Genomic DNA, 21149 nt, shown 5'->3' with positions numbered 1-21149 from the left:
GATATCTGTATTTTTAGGTGCCTTTCGATATCTGTATCTGTAAACCTTACCTATGGCCAAAAGTAACCTACAGAGCAGCACAACCTCTGGGCAATCTGTGAGTAAGGTGCTAAATTGTGGTCTTACAGAGTTAACCCAAACAAATGATCACTGAATTGTTTTAGGAAGCATCATACCAATTAGAATGTAAGCTTGCCACTGTGCCATAGCGTGTTGCCCCCTATTTCACTTTACAGCTCTGACGAACTTAAGAAAAATGTTTGTTTAATAATGCTGAAGTGGTGATTGTTTGGGGCAGTTTAGGTCAGTATTACCCTGAACCTTCTATAGTATTTAGCAAAATGCAAGAACACAGAATCAGATTAATTTACACTAACAGCCATTGGTGTTCTGTCATGAAAGTTTGACCTTGCTTTGAAAAGAAGCAAAGCCAATTAATTCGTATTGGTGGCCAACTTTCTTGTCAAAGTCAAGGTGGCAAGGAGTCAGTTCTACATATCTTTTTTTTTTTAGTACATAAAAAAATCTAAAGGGAAACTTGCCAAAAACTTAATAAAGCATAACCCATTACTGTATCGATATGAATTCTAAGTATTTGTTTGCATTTTAAATTTAAATAGACATGTCTTATCATGGACTTAGTGTGTCATGATGTCAGTGTGCCACAAAGCTCCCAGCTGCTAAAAGGGCAATAGTTAGGCAATTTATGTTTAGATAAGGGATTCAGGACTAAACACATATGTAAGGCGGGTATGGAACATTGATTTGCTTTGGGACATCTGTTGTGCTAATTAAGCTTATGTCATATTTGGTTGCACAAAGGAGTGCAGAAATACCCTGGGAATATTTAGCAAGCAGTTTACTTCTTGATAATTAAGAGCTACCAGGCAGGTCACAGAAATATCAGCATTTACAAAAAATTCCAACATTTCTGTTTTTTACAACGGAGCTGCAATTCACCAAAGCTGAAATCAGCTAATGTTGGGAAGGAGCCAAGAAGCTGGGAAACAAAAAAGGTGCAATAACCAGGGGTCCCTTTTCGCTGCAAGAATTTAATGAGTGCCAATAGCAATTCTGCTGGAGCATTTTAATAGTACTAAAGAGCATAGCAATATCAAAAATCCCACACAGTACTAAAAGAACATCAGCAAAAGAGAAAATACAATTTCTAAATAACTCAAATGAAAATCTCCAATGAGTAACTGTTAGCAAACCATTATTTTTTAGCAAATTGGTTCTCAAAATTATCACCTGGTCCTAATTTGTGTGCACAGTGTGGTATGTCTTTCCAGCGCCGATAAATCAAATACAACGGCTTGTCACCAGAATCTTCCTATTATGCACTAAGGGCTTAATGAGAAATTTGTTGCACTGATGGAGCAGATAACAATCCTCAAATTATTTGAAATAATTCCTCATTCACTAAAGGTACAAAGTTTTTTTTCCCCAAGATCTCTACAGTAATCACAACTGTAAAAATTTGCCACAGTATCTGGCACACGCTCATATGAAAAAATTATTAAGCAACTTAAAGGAGAATTAAACCCTAAAAATGAAAATCACTAAAAATGCACTATTTTATATTCTGTAATCACTACACCAGCCTAAAGTTTAAGCATCTCAATAGCAGCAATGATCCAGGACTTCAAACTTGGCACAAGGGCTCCCCATCTTGGAAAGTGTCATTGACTCACATGCTCAGTGCTCTGGGCTGCTGTTAGAAGCTAAGCTTAGAAGTCGTAGTAACTAATCAAGCAGAAAATGAGTATTGCCTATTATATAAGATGATGCTACAGGAAAGTCTATTAAATTCTGATGCTAATTGCTCTGGCTTCTGAGCTGCCATGTACTAATTATTTGTATTTGCACAGTATGTTGTGCGTTTGTTCCTAAGCTTAGTAACCAACAGACGCACAGAGCATGTGCAGTGAATCAGCACAAAAGAAGATGGGGGCCTACTGGGGTATATTCAGAAATACAGATCTTCAATGCCAAGGCGGATGGCCCAGGAAGCGAGTTAGTTGCCTGCGATAGATCTCTGCTACCTAGGGCGACTAACCGCTGGTGGAAAGCCCTATGCATTGCTTTCCAAAGTCGCGCAGGAAGTTGCCTGCAGGAGGAAACTTTGCGTGACTTCAGAAAGCCAAAGCCATGCGTATGCCTTTTCACTGGTGACTCCTATTATTGCAGGTGGAAAGGCATTTTGGAGCAGTTAGTTGCCAGCGGTAGCAGAGATCTATTGTGGGTAGGGATGCACCTAATCCAGGATTCGGTTCTGGATTTGGCCGAATCCGTCAGGGTGGGTTCGGGGGTTCAGCCCTAATTGTGGGTGACTTAATCGTGGGCCATCAGCCTAAAGGGCTGTGGTTGCCTTGGGGTGGAGCAGAATCCAAAAGCATAATGTACAAAATTTCTGCCCTACTTCTTTAGCTAGGCCTTAGTTCTCCTTTAAAACATGCACCTGTTTGTAAATGGCACTTAAGTTGCATTCGTTACACAGGGCTGATTCTTGGCAAATAAACACAGGCTGAGAATCAGCCCCTATATCCCATCAGCACAATGGCTCTGGGTGCAGGCACATGGAAAAGCTGTTTGGAGTGTAGGGACTGCGCTTCTCTGCAGGCCAAGAATCAGCCCTGTGCGGCTGTAGCCGAACTTGTTGTGTCTTGTGCCTTAGTAACAAGCACATTGAGCACGTCTGTGTTAATCAACAATTGGTGACTAGAACTGCACCCACAAATGGTAAAACAAAAAATCCCTAACTGTCTATATAACATGAACCCCAGTCATAAAGAATGTACTAAAGATAATCATGGTTTTTAATTGACCAACTTGAAAATTTAGCCATCTTGAAACTGCAATATGTCATAATCACTGGATTATTATAGTGTTTTAACCTCGTCATGGTGGTACAGGTATAGGACCCGTTATCCAGAATGCTCGGAACCAAGGGTATTCCAGATAAGTGGTCTTTCCGTAATTTGGATCTCCATACCTTAAGTCTACTAAAAAATTAATAAAACATTAATTAAACCCAATAGGATTGTCTTGCATCCAATAAGGATTAATTATATCTTACTTGGGATCAATTAACAAGGTACTGTTTTATTACTACAGAGAAAACAGAAATCAGTTTTAAAACTCTGAATTATTTGATTAAAATGGAGTCTATGGGAGACGGGCTTTCCGTAATTTGGAGCTTTCCGAATAAGGGATCCCATACCTGTATACAGTTTTATTTCTTGTAAATGCACACCTTCTTCTTTGAAGTAACGCACTTTTTAGTTAATAAGAAGATTAGCATGTTCTCAATGTTTTTTCCTCCAGGGATGAATACCACAAATTGTCTCAAAAATGGAAACGGTGGTGATAATGGTACACATTTTCTAACAGTAGCAACACGTATTCAATATGATCCAAGTCCATGGAATTCTGCAATCTGTTTCTTGCCTTCTGCATAAACCGACAGTTACTAGATGACGTTAATGAAGCCATGTTGCAGCAGAATGTGTCATTTACACATAATGAAGTGTGAATAATGGTAACTCAGACTGTGCAATAGCTTGTCCTGCCATACGTTACAGAATTGTTTTAAATACACTTATTTGTCACAGTAAATTTACCTAATTTACATCCACAGCCCACTATGGGCTTGACCAAACTGTAGGTCAGGAGGGTATTTCTGACTGCCAAATAGGTAGGTATAATGGGGAGTGTCCACATTTATGATAGTTTAGTTCTCTTATTCAGACTAATAGATGTTTTTTGTTTGTACCTTTGCTGGCATTCAGCACCACACACTTGAATATTGGGTGAAAAAATTATTTATCCACACAAGCACCCTAAAAACAGAGTTTAAAAGATTGTAGTTAGATATTTTTCAAATGATCATGTGACCAGTGAGTTCATAATGCTAACTCCATTCAGAAACTTTCTAAATCTGTGACCTCTCCGAGTTTGTCACTTGGAGTGAGCGAGCAGAAGATGTACAGGTAAGGGAGATAATATTTTTACAGAATGACTGTAAACATCATTACACTTGAGCATTCATTTCTGGTCAAGAGATCAGTAAAATTCTTTATAGCACTTGGTCTGTGTTAAAAACCCAAGACATTTTAATGAACAAAATGCAATGGACTGTATGGCTATGTAGGTTATAGTAAAATGATTTCTGCATATCTGTACTGTATAGACTAGATTCTAATAGCAATGGCTGCTACCTATGCTATGCTCTTTAGATTGGCCACTAATGAAGTTTCAGAGGTTTGCTAGGATTGTCAGAGAGGAATCTCATGGCGGACAGCCGCAATCCAGATGACAGTAGCTTGACAAGCACATTTTGCCAATTGCCATTGCAGACTATAAAATACAATTTTTAATCCAACCCACTAAAATGACATAACAGGAAATTACCCCATGTATCATTTACCTTAACCTGTAAGCCCGCAGGTAAGAGCAACACAGGATGACAAGTCACCTGCAGTATAAGACTCCTGCCTTGCAAATAAACTACAGAATAGCAGATATAGTTATGTTGTCAAGGACTGTCAAATGCATGAAGAAGCAAACCAGCTCCCAGGGCTCAATTACTGTAAGCGGCAAAAGTGCTTCAGTCATTAGCACAAGTTCATCCGTCAAAAGAACAAAACCATTGCTTGACATATCCTTGTTCTGACAGGAAGGCTGTGGGGCATGGGGATTGCTTTTATTCAACCCCTGGTCTGGCGTACTATACACTGCTCTCAATCCCAGGTAAGCTTGCACATTTATTCTGAAATCCATAATGTGACCAGGCAGCCCTAAAGCTGGATCCACTGGCACTGCCTTACCTCAGTGTCTATTTTATTTTTCTGAATTGCCAGAACCCTGCAGGTCTGCCATTTAAGAAAAAAATAAAACATTACAGATATTTCTATTACTCTACAAAATGTTGCATAGTTATCTACAGTTCCAGCAATCCTGGTGATATCTAATATCTGATATCTAAAAACAACTCTGCATATGCAAGCAGTGATATATAAAGATTATACATATACACATACATATGCTGTTATCTATAAAATGTTAAATAAAACCTGGGAGAGACAGAAATAGCAGCACCTTAAATATCAGTGGACTTCATCACAGAGGTAGAGAAACCAAAACAGAATGATTATACACAAGTTTAGACAGAGCCATATGCTCAATCTTATCCATACTTTGCAAACATTAGCGGCCATTTTCCATGCCCCTGCAGTGTGTAAAGTTCCAAAATAGGCTGCACTTCGTTTTTTTTTTGTTTGTTTCATTTTGTCTAATGCATGGCACATTGTGCCCTTGCACGTGCAAATCAAAGAGTGGAAAAAGTGCCGTCTTGTATAAAAAAGGGCATTGACTCAAGGGATGAGAACATAATTTTGCCCCTTTATAGGTCCCTGGTAAGGTCTCACCTTGAGTATGCAGTGCAGTTTTGGGCTCCAGTCCTTAAAGGAACAGTAACACCAAAAATGAAAGTTCTTTAAATCAATTAAAATATAATGTACTGTTGCCCTGCACTGGTAAAAGTTGTGTTTTTGCTACAGTAACGCTAATATAGTTTATATAAATAAGCTGGTATGTGGCCATGGGGGCAGCCATTCAAGCTGGAAAAATGGAGAAAAGGCACAGGTTACATAGCAGATAACAGTTAACCTCTCTAGAATACAATAGTGTTTTATCTGTTATCTGCTATGTGCCTGTGCCTTTTCTCCTTTGAATGGCTGCCCCCATTGCTACAGAGCAACTTTGTTTATTTAAGTTTCTGGGGAAAACACCCCAGTTGTACCAGTGCAGGGCAACAGTACATTATATTCTTATTACTTTCATACACTCATTTTTTGGCGTTACTGTTCCTTTAAGAAGGATATTAATGAGCTGGAGAGAGTGCAGAGACGTGCAACTAAACTGGTTAAGGGGATGGAAGATTTAAACTATGAGGTTAGACTGTCGAGGTTGAGGTTGTTCTCTCTGGAAAAGAGGCGCTTGCGAGGGGACATGATTACTCTGTACAAGTACATTAGAGGGGATTATAGGCAGATGGGGGATGTTCTTTTTTCCCATAAAAACAATCAACGCACCAGAGGTCGCCCCTTTAGATTAGAGGAACGGAGCTTCCATTTGAAGCAGCGTAGGTGGTTTTCACGGTGAGGGCAGTGAGGTTCCTAGAGATGTGGTAATGGCAGATTCTGTTAATGCCTTTAAGAGGGGCCTGGATGAGTTCTTGAACAATCAGAATATTCAAGGCTATTGTGATACTAATATCTACAGTTAGTACTAGTGGTTGTATTTATAGTTTATGTATGTGAGTGTATAGATGGTAGGTGTGGGTTAGGTGTGCTGGGTTTACTTGGATGGGTTGAACTTGATGGACACTGGTCTTTTTTCAACCCTATGTAACTATGTAACTATGGAAAAGATACAGCCCATAATGGGGCCCTGGACTTACCTCCTGCCCAAAGGCAAAGCTGAGAAATATGCAGAGGATCATTTAGGCTGATGCCACATAAAGCATATTCTTGGCAAGTGGAAAAACACTTGCTGAGAATCCACCGCTATTCTTAAAAAATATTCTACTTGTGCAGCAGAAAGCATTGAATCCACCTAGGTGCAGGCACATGTAGCCGATATCCGACAACAAACATTAGACTTTGAATTTCTTGGCAGATATCAGCTGTGTGTGCGCCTACACCCAGGCGGATTCCATGCTAAGGGGTGTAGGCACAAGTAGAAGATTGTTTAAGCTTAGTGGCGGATTCCACTTGCTGAGAATACACTACATGTGGCATCAGCTTTAAACTTGTTTCATTTCATCTACAATTGTTTCACTTCATCTTCTTGACAAAGCAAAAAGGCTTATATTAAATACTAACATCCCCTTATAATCACAAGATTAAAAAACCTTGCAACCCTTTAGAGAAGAGTTATTCTTTTTAAAAACAAAGCTAATATATTGTTCTGTGATTTTAATGCAAAGTTCTGGATAACACTTATATGTGTAAGTTTCCGGAATACAGCTTGCACGTAGGTGTGCCTAAACATAACAATCAACAACACAGATTGGAAAGGGGGAACTACAGCATATGCACGTGTGTGTGGGAGATCATGGACTGAGCGTCATATAAAAAGCCACAAGAAACACGCAGGCCTTAGGCCTCTTGTTCTACTGCAAAACTCAGCATCCCTTTAACAAATGAAGGGGATAGCTTGGTCTAGAGGACTACAGGATTATATATCTTTGACATAAAGACTTATTGGCATGGTTAGGGCGGGGTTAATATAAATTACACATGGTAGAGCCCGGTTGCAATTAGCAACAGGTATTACACCCATACAAGGCTATGTGAAATTAATTACATGAATACAGATATCCATTAAACAGACATTTATTGAACAATCTGCAGTAATGTTGTGTGCAATAAGGAATATTTAGCCTGTAGTGAAAAGAGAAATGGCACTTTGTTACTACTGCAATAAAAGCTTTTCATAGATAAGGAATCAATATTAGAAAGAGGCTGAAGTGGGGTGAGTTACAGATTACAGATAGCTACTATGTGCTGAACACAGATGATATTCAGTCACAGGGCACACTCATTAAAGAGAAGAGAATTAAGGACTCACAAACAGAACACCACAGTATTAATAATAGAAAAACCCAAGACCCATTTTAGCAGTTAAAAATATTACGATTGACTGTTGGATTAATAATAATGACAATCTGACCATTTCACACTAAGGAAGGTCACTGCTAATGTCATTCAGACTATGAAAGGCTGTGTTTGGTCCAGAAATAGCACTGATTGCTGGAGCATGTATGCATACATTATTCTATTCTGCTAACAGTGCTTGCTCTTCATTCCCCAAGGTAGCCATGCAGTTACGTTATTCATGGTTGAGCTGCACCGAGAGCCATGTAGGTATTCATTGTATCTATAGCAAGCATTTTTCCAGAGAATATGGGGCTCTAGTAAATGCTGGAAAGGCTGGTGCTGCCATGTGAGAGAAAAATATGCAACCCACAGATGTGGGTTATCTGGAAAATCAACTAGATAAGTCTAGGACTTTAAGGGCTCTGGCACACGGGGAGATTAGTCGCCCGCGACAAAACTCCCTGTTCGGATTGCCACGACAAGTAGCTGCTACTAGTAGCTCCATGTGTCTTTGCCCTAACCTGATGCTGGTTTAATTGCTCTAACTCTAAGATCCTTAGATGTAGTTCAATAGAACATGGTTTTTTTTCATGTTTACCAGCCTCTGCAATACAATGCCATCATGTGCATACCCCTTGGTGCCTTCTTGCTAACTACTTTCATTCTCTGCAACTCTTGGAATGTGCAGTGCAAACAACTTTCAGAAAGCTAATGACACAATGCTCATCCTGAAATAGATCAGATAAGCTGCCCTGTTATCAAGAGATTATCACAACCTTACAATTATTACGACAGTTTCATTTACAGACTTGTAGAGAAAAATATGTAGAGAAATGTCTTCCATCATCTGAAACATGCCATAATAAGTCAGTGAAAAGAGTGCTCTTTGGTAAAAAGCACATGTTGCAATAGATATTAAACTGTTCCTTGTATATTATCATGGGCCAATGTACAGTACTTGTTTGGCATCTACATGTTTGTTTTAACTACTGTTATATAAAAATAAATTCTCACTCAGGCATTTAAATTTATTTTATCTGTGTGTTTATTGTATATGGGTACCTGGAGGTACCTAAGCAGTTAAAAAGCTATACAAGTCAACTCTAAAGCTGGTCTTACATATTCAGATGTAGTTGGGTATGTTAGGCACCTAGGCATTGGCATGGGAGCAGTTCTAAAAATTCTTGTTCCTCTAATATTGTGTTCTAAACTAACATCATTCTCTGATTTAACTTCACAACAGATAGTTTGGGCATCAGCAGAATCTTTTCCCCTTGTATCTGCTTCTTCAGTCCTTGGGCCGAATGCTAACCCTAAAGTCTCTGTGTATGTAGGTCTACCTTATCTGAAAGCAGTGTGCTGTCAAAGGAATAGTTGACCGAACCCAGTTCTGGAGCAATCCCATTATCTCTCTTCAGGGCTGGGCCAAATGCGATGCACACCCAAGACACATCCCCCATCCTGGATCGCCCCAACCAGCCCCCCCCCCTGCAGCGAGGTGAGGAGCAGAAATAAGGGGAGCTGACGAGTGGTGGGGCAGATGCAATGCACGATTTTTACAAGTGGGGAGTGCATCACATTGCTGTCCGGAGCCAGGGGTAGGCAGAGAGCTGAGGAAGAGTGTGCCTAGCACCCCCTACTCTGTTGCTCAATAGGCAGGTGCCTACTCTGCTTACCCCTAGTTCCGGCCCTGTCTGTCTTGCCTAAAGGGACACAGAGAAAAACAGAACAGATGGAGGAAAAGGTTGACTAAATTATAGATTTCCAGGTAGAAGAGCTTGTGAAAAAAAGAATCACACTGATATAGATCAGTGCTGTCCAACTTCTGTGGTACCGAGGGACAGAATTTTTCTGGCCTACATGGTGGAGGGCCAATAATGGAAGCCATTTTGACCACTCCCCTTTTTAAACCACACCCACTTAAAACCACACCAGTGTTATCACATGACCATACCCATATTAATGGTGGTAGTACAGCAAAAACCTGCCATACTCTGCTTTCCCTACCCTGTCTGTGTGTGCCATACTGTTTTCCCTACCCTGCCTGTGTGTGCCATACTCTGCCTGCCCTACCCTGCCTGTGTGTGCCATACTCTGCCTGCCCTATGCTGCCCGTGTGCTATACTCTGCCTACCCTATTCCGGCCGTGTGCTATACTCTGCCTGCCCTATGCTGCCTGCTTCAACAGTCTGCACAATAAATAGTTATTGTAGGAAATACTAACTGCTGTACCACCTCAGTATACCTTCTTTTTATAGTGTGCAGTGTGTATTTTTGGGTTTCTACTGCTCCTACAGTTTGTCTGAGGTGTGAAGAGGTGAATAATGTGAGTGCATACAGTTTGAGCCTAAAGCGTGAACAATGTTGGGATTAAAAGGTGTGAACAGTACATTTTGAAATAATACAGGGGGTTTACAGCCTGAATCTGAGGTGTGAACCATGCAGGGGGGCCATTTAATTTCAATACCGATACCATTTAAAGCTTACACAAAGGCCAGTTCGACAGCACTGTTATAGATAAACAGGTAAAACCCATTAACCATAACTGGTTTTTGCACCTCTAACTCAAGCAACTTTCTGAAGTAAGGTCAATTTAATTCAGAGCACACAGGTAGCCAGCCAGTTAGGATTTCCGCTTGTGTGAAGTAAGAAAACCATCCGACATTAAATCCCTTCAGACAGCAGACCCTGGGTTAAATTAACAGTGTGTGTTAGGATGAGGGGGTTCAAGAGATTCATTACTTAGATTTAATTAACATATGCAAAGAAGGAGAGTTATGTTGTATGTATAAACTGTATTTTAATACAGGTATGGGACCTGTTATACAGAATGCTTGGGACCTGGGGGTTTTCGGATAAGGGATCTTTCTGTAATTTGGGTCTCCTTACCTTAAGTCTACTAAAACATCATTTAAACATTAAATAAAACAAATAAAAAATGTTTTGCCTCCAATAAGGATTAATTATATCTTAGTTGGGATCAAGTACAAGTTACTGTTTTATTATTACAGAGAAAAAGGAAATCATTTTTAAAAATTAGAATTAGTTGCTCATAATGTAGTCTATGGGAGATGACCTTTCCATAATTCAAAAGTTTCTGGATAAGTGGTTTCTGGATAACGGATCCCATACATGTTTTTTAACATGATGTCAGGGAAAATCAGACTGAAGACAAATGCCAATTTACACAAAGTCTATCTTCTTGCCCTAGCAAAAACTTACAAAGTCACAGGAAACAGCATAGGTAAATTACAATTATGCAAATATTCTAGAAGTGCCAGCTGTTGTGTATGATCGTTAATTACATGCACCAGCTGACATAGCTTTCAAGAGGCAAGATAACAAAGCAATTTAAGAGAGAGGCACTCTCACAATGAGCCAAGTAAAATGTTCTTTGTCAGGGACCTTTAAGCAAGGCACAAATTATCTTAATACACCGACCAAGCTAAATTGAACAGAAAATTAAGTTTCATAAGGGCAAAGGCATAAGGAAGATTTGGGTGTTTTGTCTTCCTCGTCTTTTAGAAGTTCAAAAACGTGAGACCTACATGGTTCTGCTATCAAACAGTTCTTAGAGGGGACAACAAAGGGAGTTCTGGGCCCTCACATTTGGGACACTAAGAAAAAGATCCCTTCCTGTGTGCAATATCCCTGACTTTCACCAACCTGAACAACAATGTAATCCAAACACTGACCTTTCTGCCCCCTACTTTTTTCCCCAATAGTGGTCAGTTATGCTGGGGAAGACATGTACTGTATAAACTTGGTTGTCTTATCCCTTGGTTTGCTTTAAACCCCCTAAAACAAATTAAAGATGCATAAAAGGCAGTTAAAAGTGTGTCTTTTTGCCTGTGGAAAAAAAATTATGCTCTTAAATAACTACTGCGCTATGAGGGGTCTACTGTTTCTAGGGGATGCTCCCATCAAAAGTTATAGCAGGTTTGATGGTGGCCCCCTCAGGCCTGGTAGGCTCTGGGCAATAGCCCTTTTTGCACATTTATTAAAAAGGCCCTGACTGAAAGGGACCTGTTATGTAGCCACTGTCCTCCAGACGAGTCAAACACTGCTGTTACGTGTTGCCCGCAAAACTGTTGTTTCGCTTTGCAGACTGCTTCCTTTTGGGAACGTCGATCCCTAGTCTGGGATATTTGCATAGAGTAACACATAAATCATACTGACCTAAAAACCAGTCTGAACACATCTGACTAACTGTGAAGCGCATGGATCAGAAGATGTGTATACAGATCAGTTTGGGAATTGCATGTGTCAATATACACAGGTAAATATTCATAGAAGCACCAGAAGCATAAAAAGGTTTAATGTGCTTATAATTTTCTTCAAACTGTAAGGGCTCTGGCACACGGGGAGATTAGTCACCCACGACAAATCTCCCTGTTCGCTGCACAGGCGATTTCGGCAAATCACTGAAGTTGCCTCGCGAGCCATTTTCGCTGATTTGCCGAAATCGTGCCGCCGCTTGCCATCCCACCGGCGACTTACATTTTCACCGGTGGGATGGCAACTCGGAGAGATGTGTCGCGGGCGACTAATCTCCCAGTGTGCCAGAGCACTTACCCTCATGGCTCTCAGACAAGCTACTATTTTTGGCAGTGCATTTAGCAGCACAGTATAATACAGATAAAAGCTATCATGGTATTTGCCCTAAATAATTTGTTAATAGCTAATACACTAAAAATAGGTGAATATAAACATAGAGTCTGCTTACAGGAAAGGTTTCTAACAAAGGTAGATAAATTCAGCAAATGGACAGGTTGCAGGCCTTGCTTTTGTGCACTTGGCAGGAAGAGTTCAACCTACCAGCTCCCACACAGTGTAATAATGAGCAAGTGGTCTCAGGAGACTTAATAAAATAACAATGAAAGAGGAAGAAATGGGGGCATTCAAGGCAAAAAATTATTTTAAGAAATCCCCAGTTTCATCTCAGTTTCGCTGTTTTGCTATCTTATAATATTGGACTATGACATGCAGAGAGAAAGGCATAATAGGTAGCAGCTAGTGATATAATGACACACTTAATATATTTGTTACCATACCTCCAGTTCGATCTCTCTTCGGTTTATATCATCAGTGGACTGATTAAGCTTCTCTAGTTCTCCCTGTCAGGGGAAAGAAAGCTGAAATGTCACATTGTACATTAAATAAAAAAAGCAGCAGACAGGCAAGCAGTGAAAGTTAATCAGCTTCAATAACAGGGGAACATACTGTGTGGTGGTAATGGAAAGGAAAAATACAAGCTGTAAAAATATTCTATATAATATATTATAATGATATAATATTCTATATAATAAATATTCTATACAATAATGAGGGTATCTTGTTCCAGAAAACAAAAACCAGGAGTAACCCACCCTATATGACAAATGCAAATTTCCATTGCCCTAGATATTCCATGCCCACTTGTGCTTCATTCACCTCAACTATATAGACCTCAACTGAAACTGTTTAATATTAATTTGACCTGCCATCTGGAAATAATTATGCATCCAAATGTCCTGAATCATCATACAACTGAACAGGGATGGGATTTCATACTGAGATACATAAAGATGCCAATACAGGCCTAGATTTTTGTCAGGCAGTTTGGTTGTTTTTGCCCATACATGTATGCACATCAGGATCTGTATAAAGAAAAAACCATCCTGTAATCATACTGTATCATGGTCGGTCTTTCCAACCTGAAAATTAATCAACAAATGCCCCTTCTTATTGCAAACTGCAATAGTATAATTTGGTTTTCTGTATGGATGGCTAAATTCTATAATATCTGATTGTTAGGGTCATCTGGCCAACTGACTGGGAAGCCAAAGTTCAGCCTATGTATGGCCACCTGAAGCCTCATTTAAACACATCCAGAACCATACATACACAAATTAACCCTCTCTCTAAAATAAAACAGCAGTGGTCCCCTTTCACAGGACATTTGCTCTGATTATACATTATATAAAATGTGTCTGGCTAAATTGCAAGCAATAAGATATGGTACACTGCATCAGTATAAATAACAAAAACAATCAGGAGGTACGGGTACATGATACTCTTGTAAAACAAATGGGGTCAGAAATAAGGTCAGTTAATGGGAGCCATATGAAATATTTTTTTAAAAGAGACTGTGACTTCCTGTTCTTAATTACTGGCCTGTTTCTGTAATAAAACCTATGGTGACCAGTATCATCTATCTGCTATAGGAGACAAGCTGTAGCAAACTTCGCACTTTTAGATGACAAATCCCCAAAGAAGCTTTTAAAACTCAAACATGAATTTACCTCATCTGTCCTGTCTAAAAATGATTAAGATTACAGACTGTTCTAGATTGCTAAGAATTTCCCTTGAATAATAATTGACCAGATGAGCCCATTATAACTAGATGCAGCAGGCCTAATTCAGCTGTAGCCTTCCAATCAACACCCAAGGTCACTTCATTCACTGTGCATGCTTCTTATTCTATTCTCCTATGAAAGGATGAATGGTCTGTAAATTATGAGCCTATATAGTTTTATCAGTTTAGCATAATGTCTGAAACCTCTGACTACAAACAATATTTAGCTTCCTACAGTTAAAACATGTAGTTTGGACCATAAATATCAACATACTAAAGGTTCCACTGTTCCAATGTATAGGGAATTTAATTTGTATATTTATGTATGTATGTATATATTTGTTTAGCAGCCACCAAGGTAAGTACTGCTTATTGCTTTAAAATATAGTAGGCGAATGCCAGACGAGGGCGGATATTTTCGGCAAGCGGAAAAGGGCTTGCTGAAAATACCGCCCTACGCTTCCCTATATGTGCCTGCACCCAAATGAATGAGATACGCTCGGGTGCAGGCTCATGTAGCCGAAATAAGCATAAAAACGGGAGACTTTCTCTCGGGTTTTTTGCAAGCGCTTTTCCGCTTGTTGAAAATATCCGCCCTACGCCTTGTCTGGCATTAGCCTTAAGTAAGGTGGCCAGATGCTCTGCTTTAAGATATCCTTTTTTATATAAATTATATAAGTGATGGCAAGTAAAGGGCAGAAATACGACAACTAGATATCCATTGTAAATAGGATATTTCCTTTGGTTTGTGAAGTAAGGTAATTGGATTAATACACTGTTCCAGCAATAGCTACAGAAGAACACACATAGGCCACATATAGGTTTGCCACCTCTCCCGGTGTTTGTCGCTGGGCAAGGGGCGGGCAGTGACATCACAGGGGCAGGGAAGAGGTGGGGCAGCGATGTAAGGGGAGAGGAATAGGCAGGCCGTGACATCACTGGACGGGGCTGTGACACACTTATCTGTGATTGGCCGATCACCCCATCAATCTCAGTGAGTTCTGCCCAGTTTTCCTTATTTGGAAAACCAGGCAGGAGGTTTTGAACCCGACAGCCCTTCAAAAAAAACGAGTTGTCCAGGTCAAAACCGGACAGGTGGCAACCCTAGCCAAACATTATAAGATCTGCTCATTTGGTGCCCTAATATGCACATTTATTGTGGGTGATATTGGCAGATAGATCGGTTGACCCAATGCCAACCAGTCGGATTACAATAATTGAGATACCGGCCATCAGTGTGAAGGCCATATCAACAAGCCGGTGCAGTCCTCGATCAAACAGGAAAATCAAACCTGCCTATCAACATCTTCCCATTTTACGGTTAGATATCGGTCAGGTAGGTCTGGTCTGGGGAGGCTGGATCGGCAGCTTAAATTTGTCAGTGTATGCCCACCTTAAGGTACATGCTCATATTAAAGTTTAAGCCTATCAGAACAATGGCCTGCCCCTGTGTATGCTGTCACACAAAGCAAGTCTCTTTCAAGTCATGCCCTAGAAAAACACAGGTTAGTGAGCGGTGAGCTGGGGCATGGCAGGGGGGAATCACATTTAGAAAGCACCACTAAGGTTCATATAACTCATGTTATTTTTGTTTAAATATAACCAAATAAATTTACAACTGCAAGTGCAGTGTGTGATTTCAGTCACAAGTTGCCATGTTTGTTTACCCGCAATTCACCACAAATCTCCCGACCTGAATGAGATCAAGGCCATCACTGGATATTCTGTGCAACCCACTACTTTTCCTCCACAAGTATATAGAAAGCTTAGAAATGGTGGCCAAAGACTAAATCAAGCCTACTTCAAAATGTAATTTTTCATTCAAGGGCCATACACGTCATTTGTTTTGATGTGGTCTTGTGTATAAATCTTTTAACATTTTCTGTTTGAACAATACTAAATACATGCCTCTGTTTTTTTAAGCAGCATAGCTCTTGAGCTGCTATATTTCACTAATGGCAGAGTTTAGTCTTAGACAGGCTTTTCCTGGCACTTATCATTAACAGAACAGGGGGACTGAAAACGCTCTGGAATGTTAAATGGAAACAGAAAATGTGGTTCTCATTAAGGGCATACTCAACTCATATCTCCAGGGCGACCCTTCATCCAGAAACATGCAATCCTACAACAACAAACCAACATTCTTTTCCATGAACAACAAGTACGAGGGCCTCTCAGTAGATGTCTTGGCAGATACATCATCACTGCAAGGCACAGCACAAAGCTGAATAGCCTGACACTACATTTTGCAGCCTTTTACAGTTAGGTCACTGTTCCTTATTTCCAAAAAAAAAACATGAATTACAGTATACACTGTTGACCAATTTATGATAAAAAAAAACAGAATATATGTATCGCAGGAATACTTGCACACATGCAGGATTTGCTTTAAAGGTTGGACAGAGAAGTTTGTCACCTCCATAGCAGACCCCTTTGCTATTACCCTTGGCTAATTTTGATATTTACAATGTCTATCTAAGATATTGTCCTGCTTCAGGTTACATTCTGAAGACAGTAGTGGGAGTTCTATTCTTATATAAAGAATTGGGGGCCCAGTCTCCCAAGCATCATATTTAACAGACTCCGCACAGATTGAAGTTTGTTTATAATACAACAGAGCTAAGGCTACCATTATGTGACGTCACATAGCAGCTTTTAACATAAAGGTCACTACACACTGTGTATCATTGTGTAAGGAGCTAAAGACCGAATCAACAACAATAAAGCAAAAACACTGTTCAGGAGGGTGAGGTTGCCGAGTAGTATGAATATAATAAAGAAGTAGCTGGTTCATACTGGGTGTATCTTAGTGTGTCAACCTGTTAGAAACATAATTGGATAAGCTGACACAGGGAAATTGCAGCAGAAATGCCCGCTGGTAATATCATCCAATGAGCTAACACACTTACCAAGAGTCATTAATATAAATAAAGTTGACTCTTGAAAAAAAGTAGCTTAACAGTAGGTAATGCTAGACTGATGTTTTTATAAACCATCCCAAATATGAACAACATTACTAGCAGTAAAACTCTATAGCATTATGAACAAGAACAAAGTAAACAGTTTATATAATGTGTTTATTGTATTCCAGCATAGTGGCTAGAACAATTGTACTAATGCAAGGGATTCTGGGTTCCTTGCATTGCTTTCCCTATTTGATTTATATTATGTGACACATTGAAATAGAATGCCATCCAATTCTATGGAGCGGGCACTTTAAATGCATTTGTCAAAGATACAAAACAGAGTCCCTGAAGAGTCCCTTTGTTAAATGTATATTGAAGCAGTAGAATTTTTAATGAATCAGTTAAAAGTAAGAGTAGGACTGGCCAGAATGTGGATGACTTTGACGTATTTTGTTTTGTAGTTTGACATAGGCCAGCTTGAAGTATTTTACAATATATGGACAAACAATCCCTGTTTTGCTTAAAGGGGAAGGGCATGTTATGGTAGTTAAATGCACAGAATGTCTTAATGTCCTATATATAAATAATGAGTGAGTGTCTATATGAATTTCGTGGTCACATCCTCATTGCACCCCCGCCTAATGGTTTAAAATTTAGTGGTGAGCACAACTTCCCTTTTTTTGTTAAGAGTCCCTGAAGAGTGGAAGATGCCGTTTACAGCAATAGGTAACAAACAGGCCTCTAGTAGCAAACAGATTTATAGGATAAACAAAAAGTAAACAAGAGTTCACTGCTCTGTAGACAATAAACAAAACAAGTACCAAACCCTGAACAAGTTGCACAGGCAGCCTACATTTTATTATGGGTGTTGATGTCAAAGACAACAGAGGCAAAATGCTGAGATGGTTAGAATAGATTGGGTGTGAGCTGCTAAAGCAATGGTTCACAGGGCGGCTCCTGCCATCAGGCAAGATGAGAACCTTACACTCACTGCACTAGTGATGCGCCCCCCCTCGGCCAACTCCAACACCAAAAAGTTAAGCACTGGACGAGTGAGGGGGGGCAGCATTGAACACCCCTGATGGGTTCCGAACTTTAGGGACCAGCCTGAAAGCCAGTCAGGGTGAGTTTTTAGAGAAAGTCTGTTTGGTCTTTTAGATTTAGCAAGGTTTTCACAAGTCTGGTACTTGTTACAAGCTAAAGTTTGTTATTTTGTACAGAGTTATCCACAATGTATAATAAGTCATTTTCAATATTAGAAATGGGTTTCATGACCTCTGTGATCTTGGGATCCTGTCTGGTCATATAATTAGTTGGTGGCTTCTAATATACTTGTACTATACAGAAGGAAGAACAGTTTCACATGTTACACACAGTTTACAAGTGGACATTCTAATATGTCCAAACATGTGTATTGTGTATAAGATGCCATAAAGGTTGGAAACTCATGTCCCTCCTTAGCCTTACATCATTTGTTCAAGTCTGGTACTTGTTACGAGCTAAAGTTTGGATCAGAAACAGGATGATGACTTGTCTAGTCGATATTTGGAAGGTTTAAAAATCAATTCAGACAAGAGCAACATTTGCCAGATGATATGCTACCTACCGAATATGCACATGGCTGAGATTGCCAACAGGCTAACAGACAACATTTATGAGGCCAAATCTACACCTCCTAACTTCTTCTCCTGGTAGAGGTGGAAGTGGATATTACAGTTCTGCAACACCTGGAATGTTTAAGTTCTCCCTCTGTATAGGAAGGAAGGAACATTAGGGCAACTTCCTCAGTGCACTATGTCCATCTGGTTTCCCTGGGAAGGCTCTTCACTGCATGTGCCATGCTAAACTGCAGTCTCAGGAGACAATATGCCCTGAGAAAACCATTACACAATACTTCCACCTACTAGCAGTTATACCAGTTAGAGTCTATAACATACAATGAACAATATATAGCTTTAACTGTATTTTAGTTTTTCTGGCTCATTGTCTTGCTTACTTATCAGCTACTGGGAAGCATGATGGGGATGGGGCAGATTAAATTAATTTTAACACTAATTTTAACACTAAATTTCAGAAAAATGGTAAAAAGATTGGTGGTGTATGGATTAAAAATAAGACCTTTTGGTAAATACCTCTTAACCAGCCATTCTGGGAGTTGCAGATGCAACAAAACTAGTTAGAGATCACTTTGCTAGAAGCATTTCATGCAACACTGTACATAGCACAGACAGTGGTTATCAAAACTGTGTACTTGTTTTAAACAAATTAGCATTTCTCTTCTATACTTTCAGGTAAGCCAAACAGTGCAGAAGTATGTCATATTTCACTGTACATAAATAAGCATGTCCAATTTTATGTCTGTCAGAAAAGGAACTTGCCTTTGACCCTCAACACCACAGGGGCCCCATAAAGAGAAAAAGCAGGAACAGGTAAACTGATTACATAACATTATCCCCCTGGTACTTGGATTCCATATATTGTGTCCCCTTTTCTCAAACTCTGACATGGAAAATAAGGATTAATAGGGGGTGGGGGAGGTCGAACAACCCAAATTAGCCATTCAGATGTTAGCTTTTAAACAGGTCACCAGTAAATGCTACATGCTCATTGGCTGATATTTCTTACTTGAGCAAATGAAGCACAAATTAAAAAAAAATGTTATGGAAGGAGCTGTTGCCCAAAGGACAGTACAGATGACCTTTTAATACCAATTGTACTCTGTTTACATATAAATACCAGTACTTCCAATACAAAAAAACTAACAAATCTATGCAACTCTGGCAGTTTCCCTAAACATTCCAATTATTGACAGAATAGAGAATAACCATAAGAGGGTATACACACATACATTCACCAGGCACATAGTTCTATTTATATGCATCTGTTGCACATAACTGCAATTACACTACATTTACAACTTAATGGCAGTGATAAATTTGTAACTAACATTAATTACATTTAAATACACAGGCTAGGAGCATTCATGCTATATTAATAAAACATATACCAGACACAAAAGAGACTAATTAAAGCTGTGTATACATATATTCAGTTTCTTATGTACCCAGGCAAGAAGACTAATATTCCAAATGAACTGGATAAAAGTCATGTGTCTACCTTGTATATTTTACAGCTCCCACCATCATCTGACAGCCAAATATACAATTATGACCGTACCAATGAATTCCAAGCTATTTGTTGGTTCAAGAATAAAATTTTAACTGGTAGAGTAAATTATTTGCTATGTAAACAGTGTAATTCTGAAATAAAGAGTAAACCATAAAAATCATAACAGTAACCCCCCCCCCCTCCTTTTCAGGTCCAGCTTGACCAGATCTATTACCTAATCCTAAATTTGAGGTTTAAATGTATAAACATTCTTGTTATTTTGTACAGAGTTATCCACAATGTATAAAAAGTCATATTCAATATTATAAAGGGGTTTAATGACCTCATGATCCTGTCTGGTCATATAATTAGTTGGTGGCTTTTAATGTACTTGTAATGTACAGTAGAAAGCATGAACAGTTTCACACAGTTTACAAGTGGACATTTTAATATGTCCAAACACGTGTACTGTGTATAAGATGCCATAAAGGTTGGAATCCTATGTGCGTTACATCATTATATCATCTATATCGTTACTTTATATGCAGCATCATGTCATGTCTACTTTATATACCGACAGAAGCATTTTATATAGGAGGCAGCAGAACACCCCCATCTATCACTAATGAGAGATTATACTCTGCAGTCCTTTGTCTTAGCCTTTAACTTTGTGTCAGCCAAACTAAGCGGCACCAAATAAAACATGGAAAAACAAAAAGGAATTATAAGAAAACACATTACTTATGACTGAATATGAATAGATCTAGTTTAACATTTTAGGAGACCCGACACAAAGAAAACCACGTGAGGTTAGATACTGCGGTACAGTACCACTGGGCACTTCCATTGTGGCTACACCTGAAAGCTGCAGTGTGTTGCTAAGAGAAGGGCCCATGCCGCATGAGGCTACAGAAACATCCGAAAACAAAGGTCTCCAACAATATATCCTGAGCATTTTTGGCTATGATGAGACCCTGGGATTGGTTTTACAACAGAATACTAGTAGGACACATTCTTAATTAACAGCATTATAATGTATCAAAAAGCCCACAACAACTAATGAGATTGTAAATATCCTAATGTTATATATCCTTAAATTGTCCTGGTTTTGTTTCAGTATATTATAGGAGACTT

At 39.3% G+C, this 21149-nt stretch overlaps 1 protein-coding gene across 1 annotated transcript in view; it reads right to left on the bottom strand.

Moving 5' to 3' along the window:
* Window positions 1-21149, bottom strand: part of sh3bp5 (SH3-domain binding protein 5) — a 40378-nt gene that overhangs the window by 18225 nt on the left and 1004 nt on the right. Inside the window, 1 exon segment of the mRNA NM_203882.2 lies at window positions 12719-12781. Within this exon segment, the coding sequence (NP_989213.2) occupies window positions 12719-12781 (63 nt within the window).

The sequence above is a fragment of the Xenopus tropicalis genome, chromosome 6 (genome assembly GCF_000004195.4).
Source record: "Xenopus tropicalis strain Nigerian chromosome 6, UCB_Xtro_10.0, whole genome shotgun sequence".
In the NCBI taxonomy this organism is placed as follows: domain Eukaryota; kingdom Metazoa; phylum Chordata; class Amphibia; order Anura; family Pipidae; genus Xenopus; species Xenopus tropicalis.
Note: the sequence above shows the minus strand (reverse complement) of the source record. Positions and strands in the feature narration are given on the sequence as shown.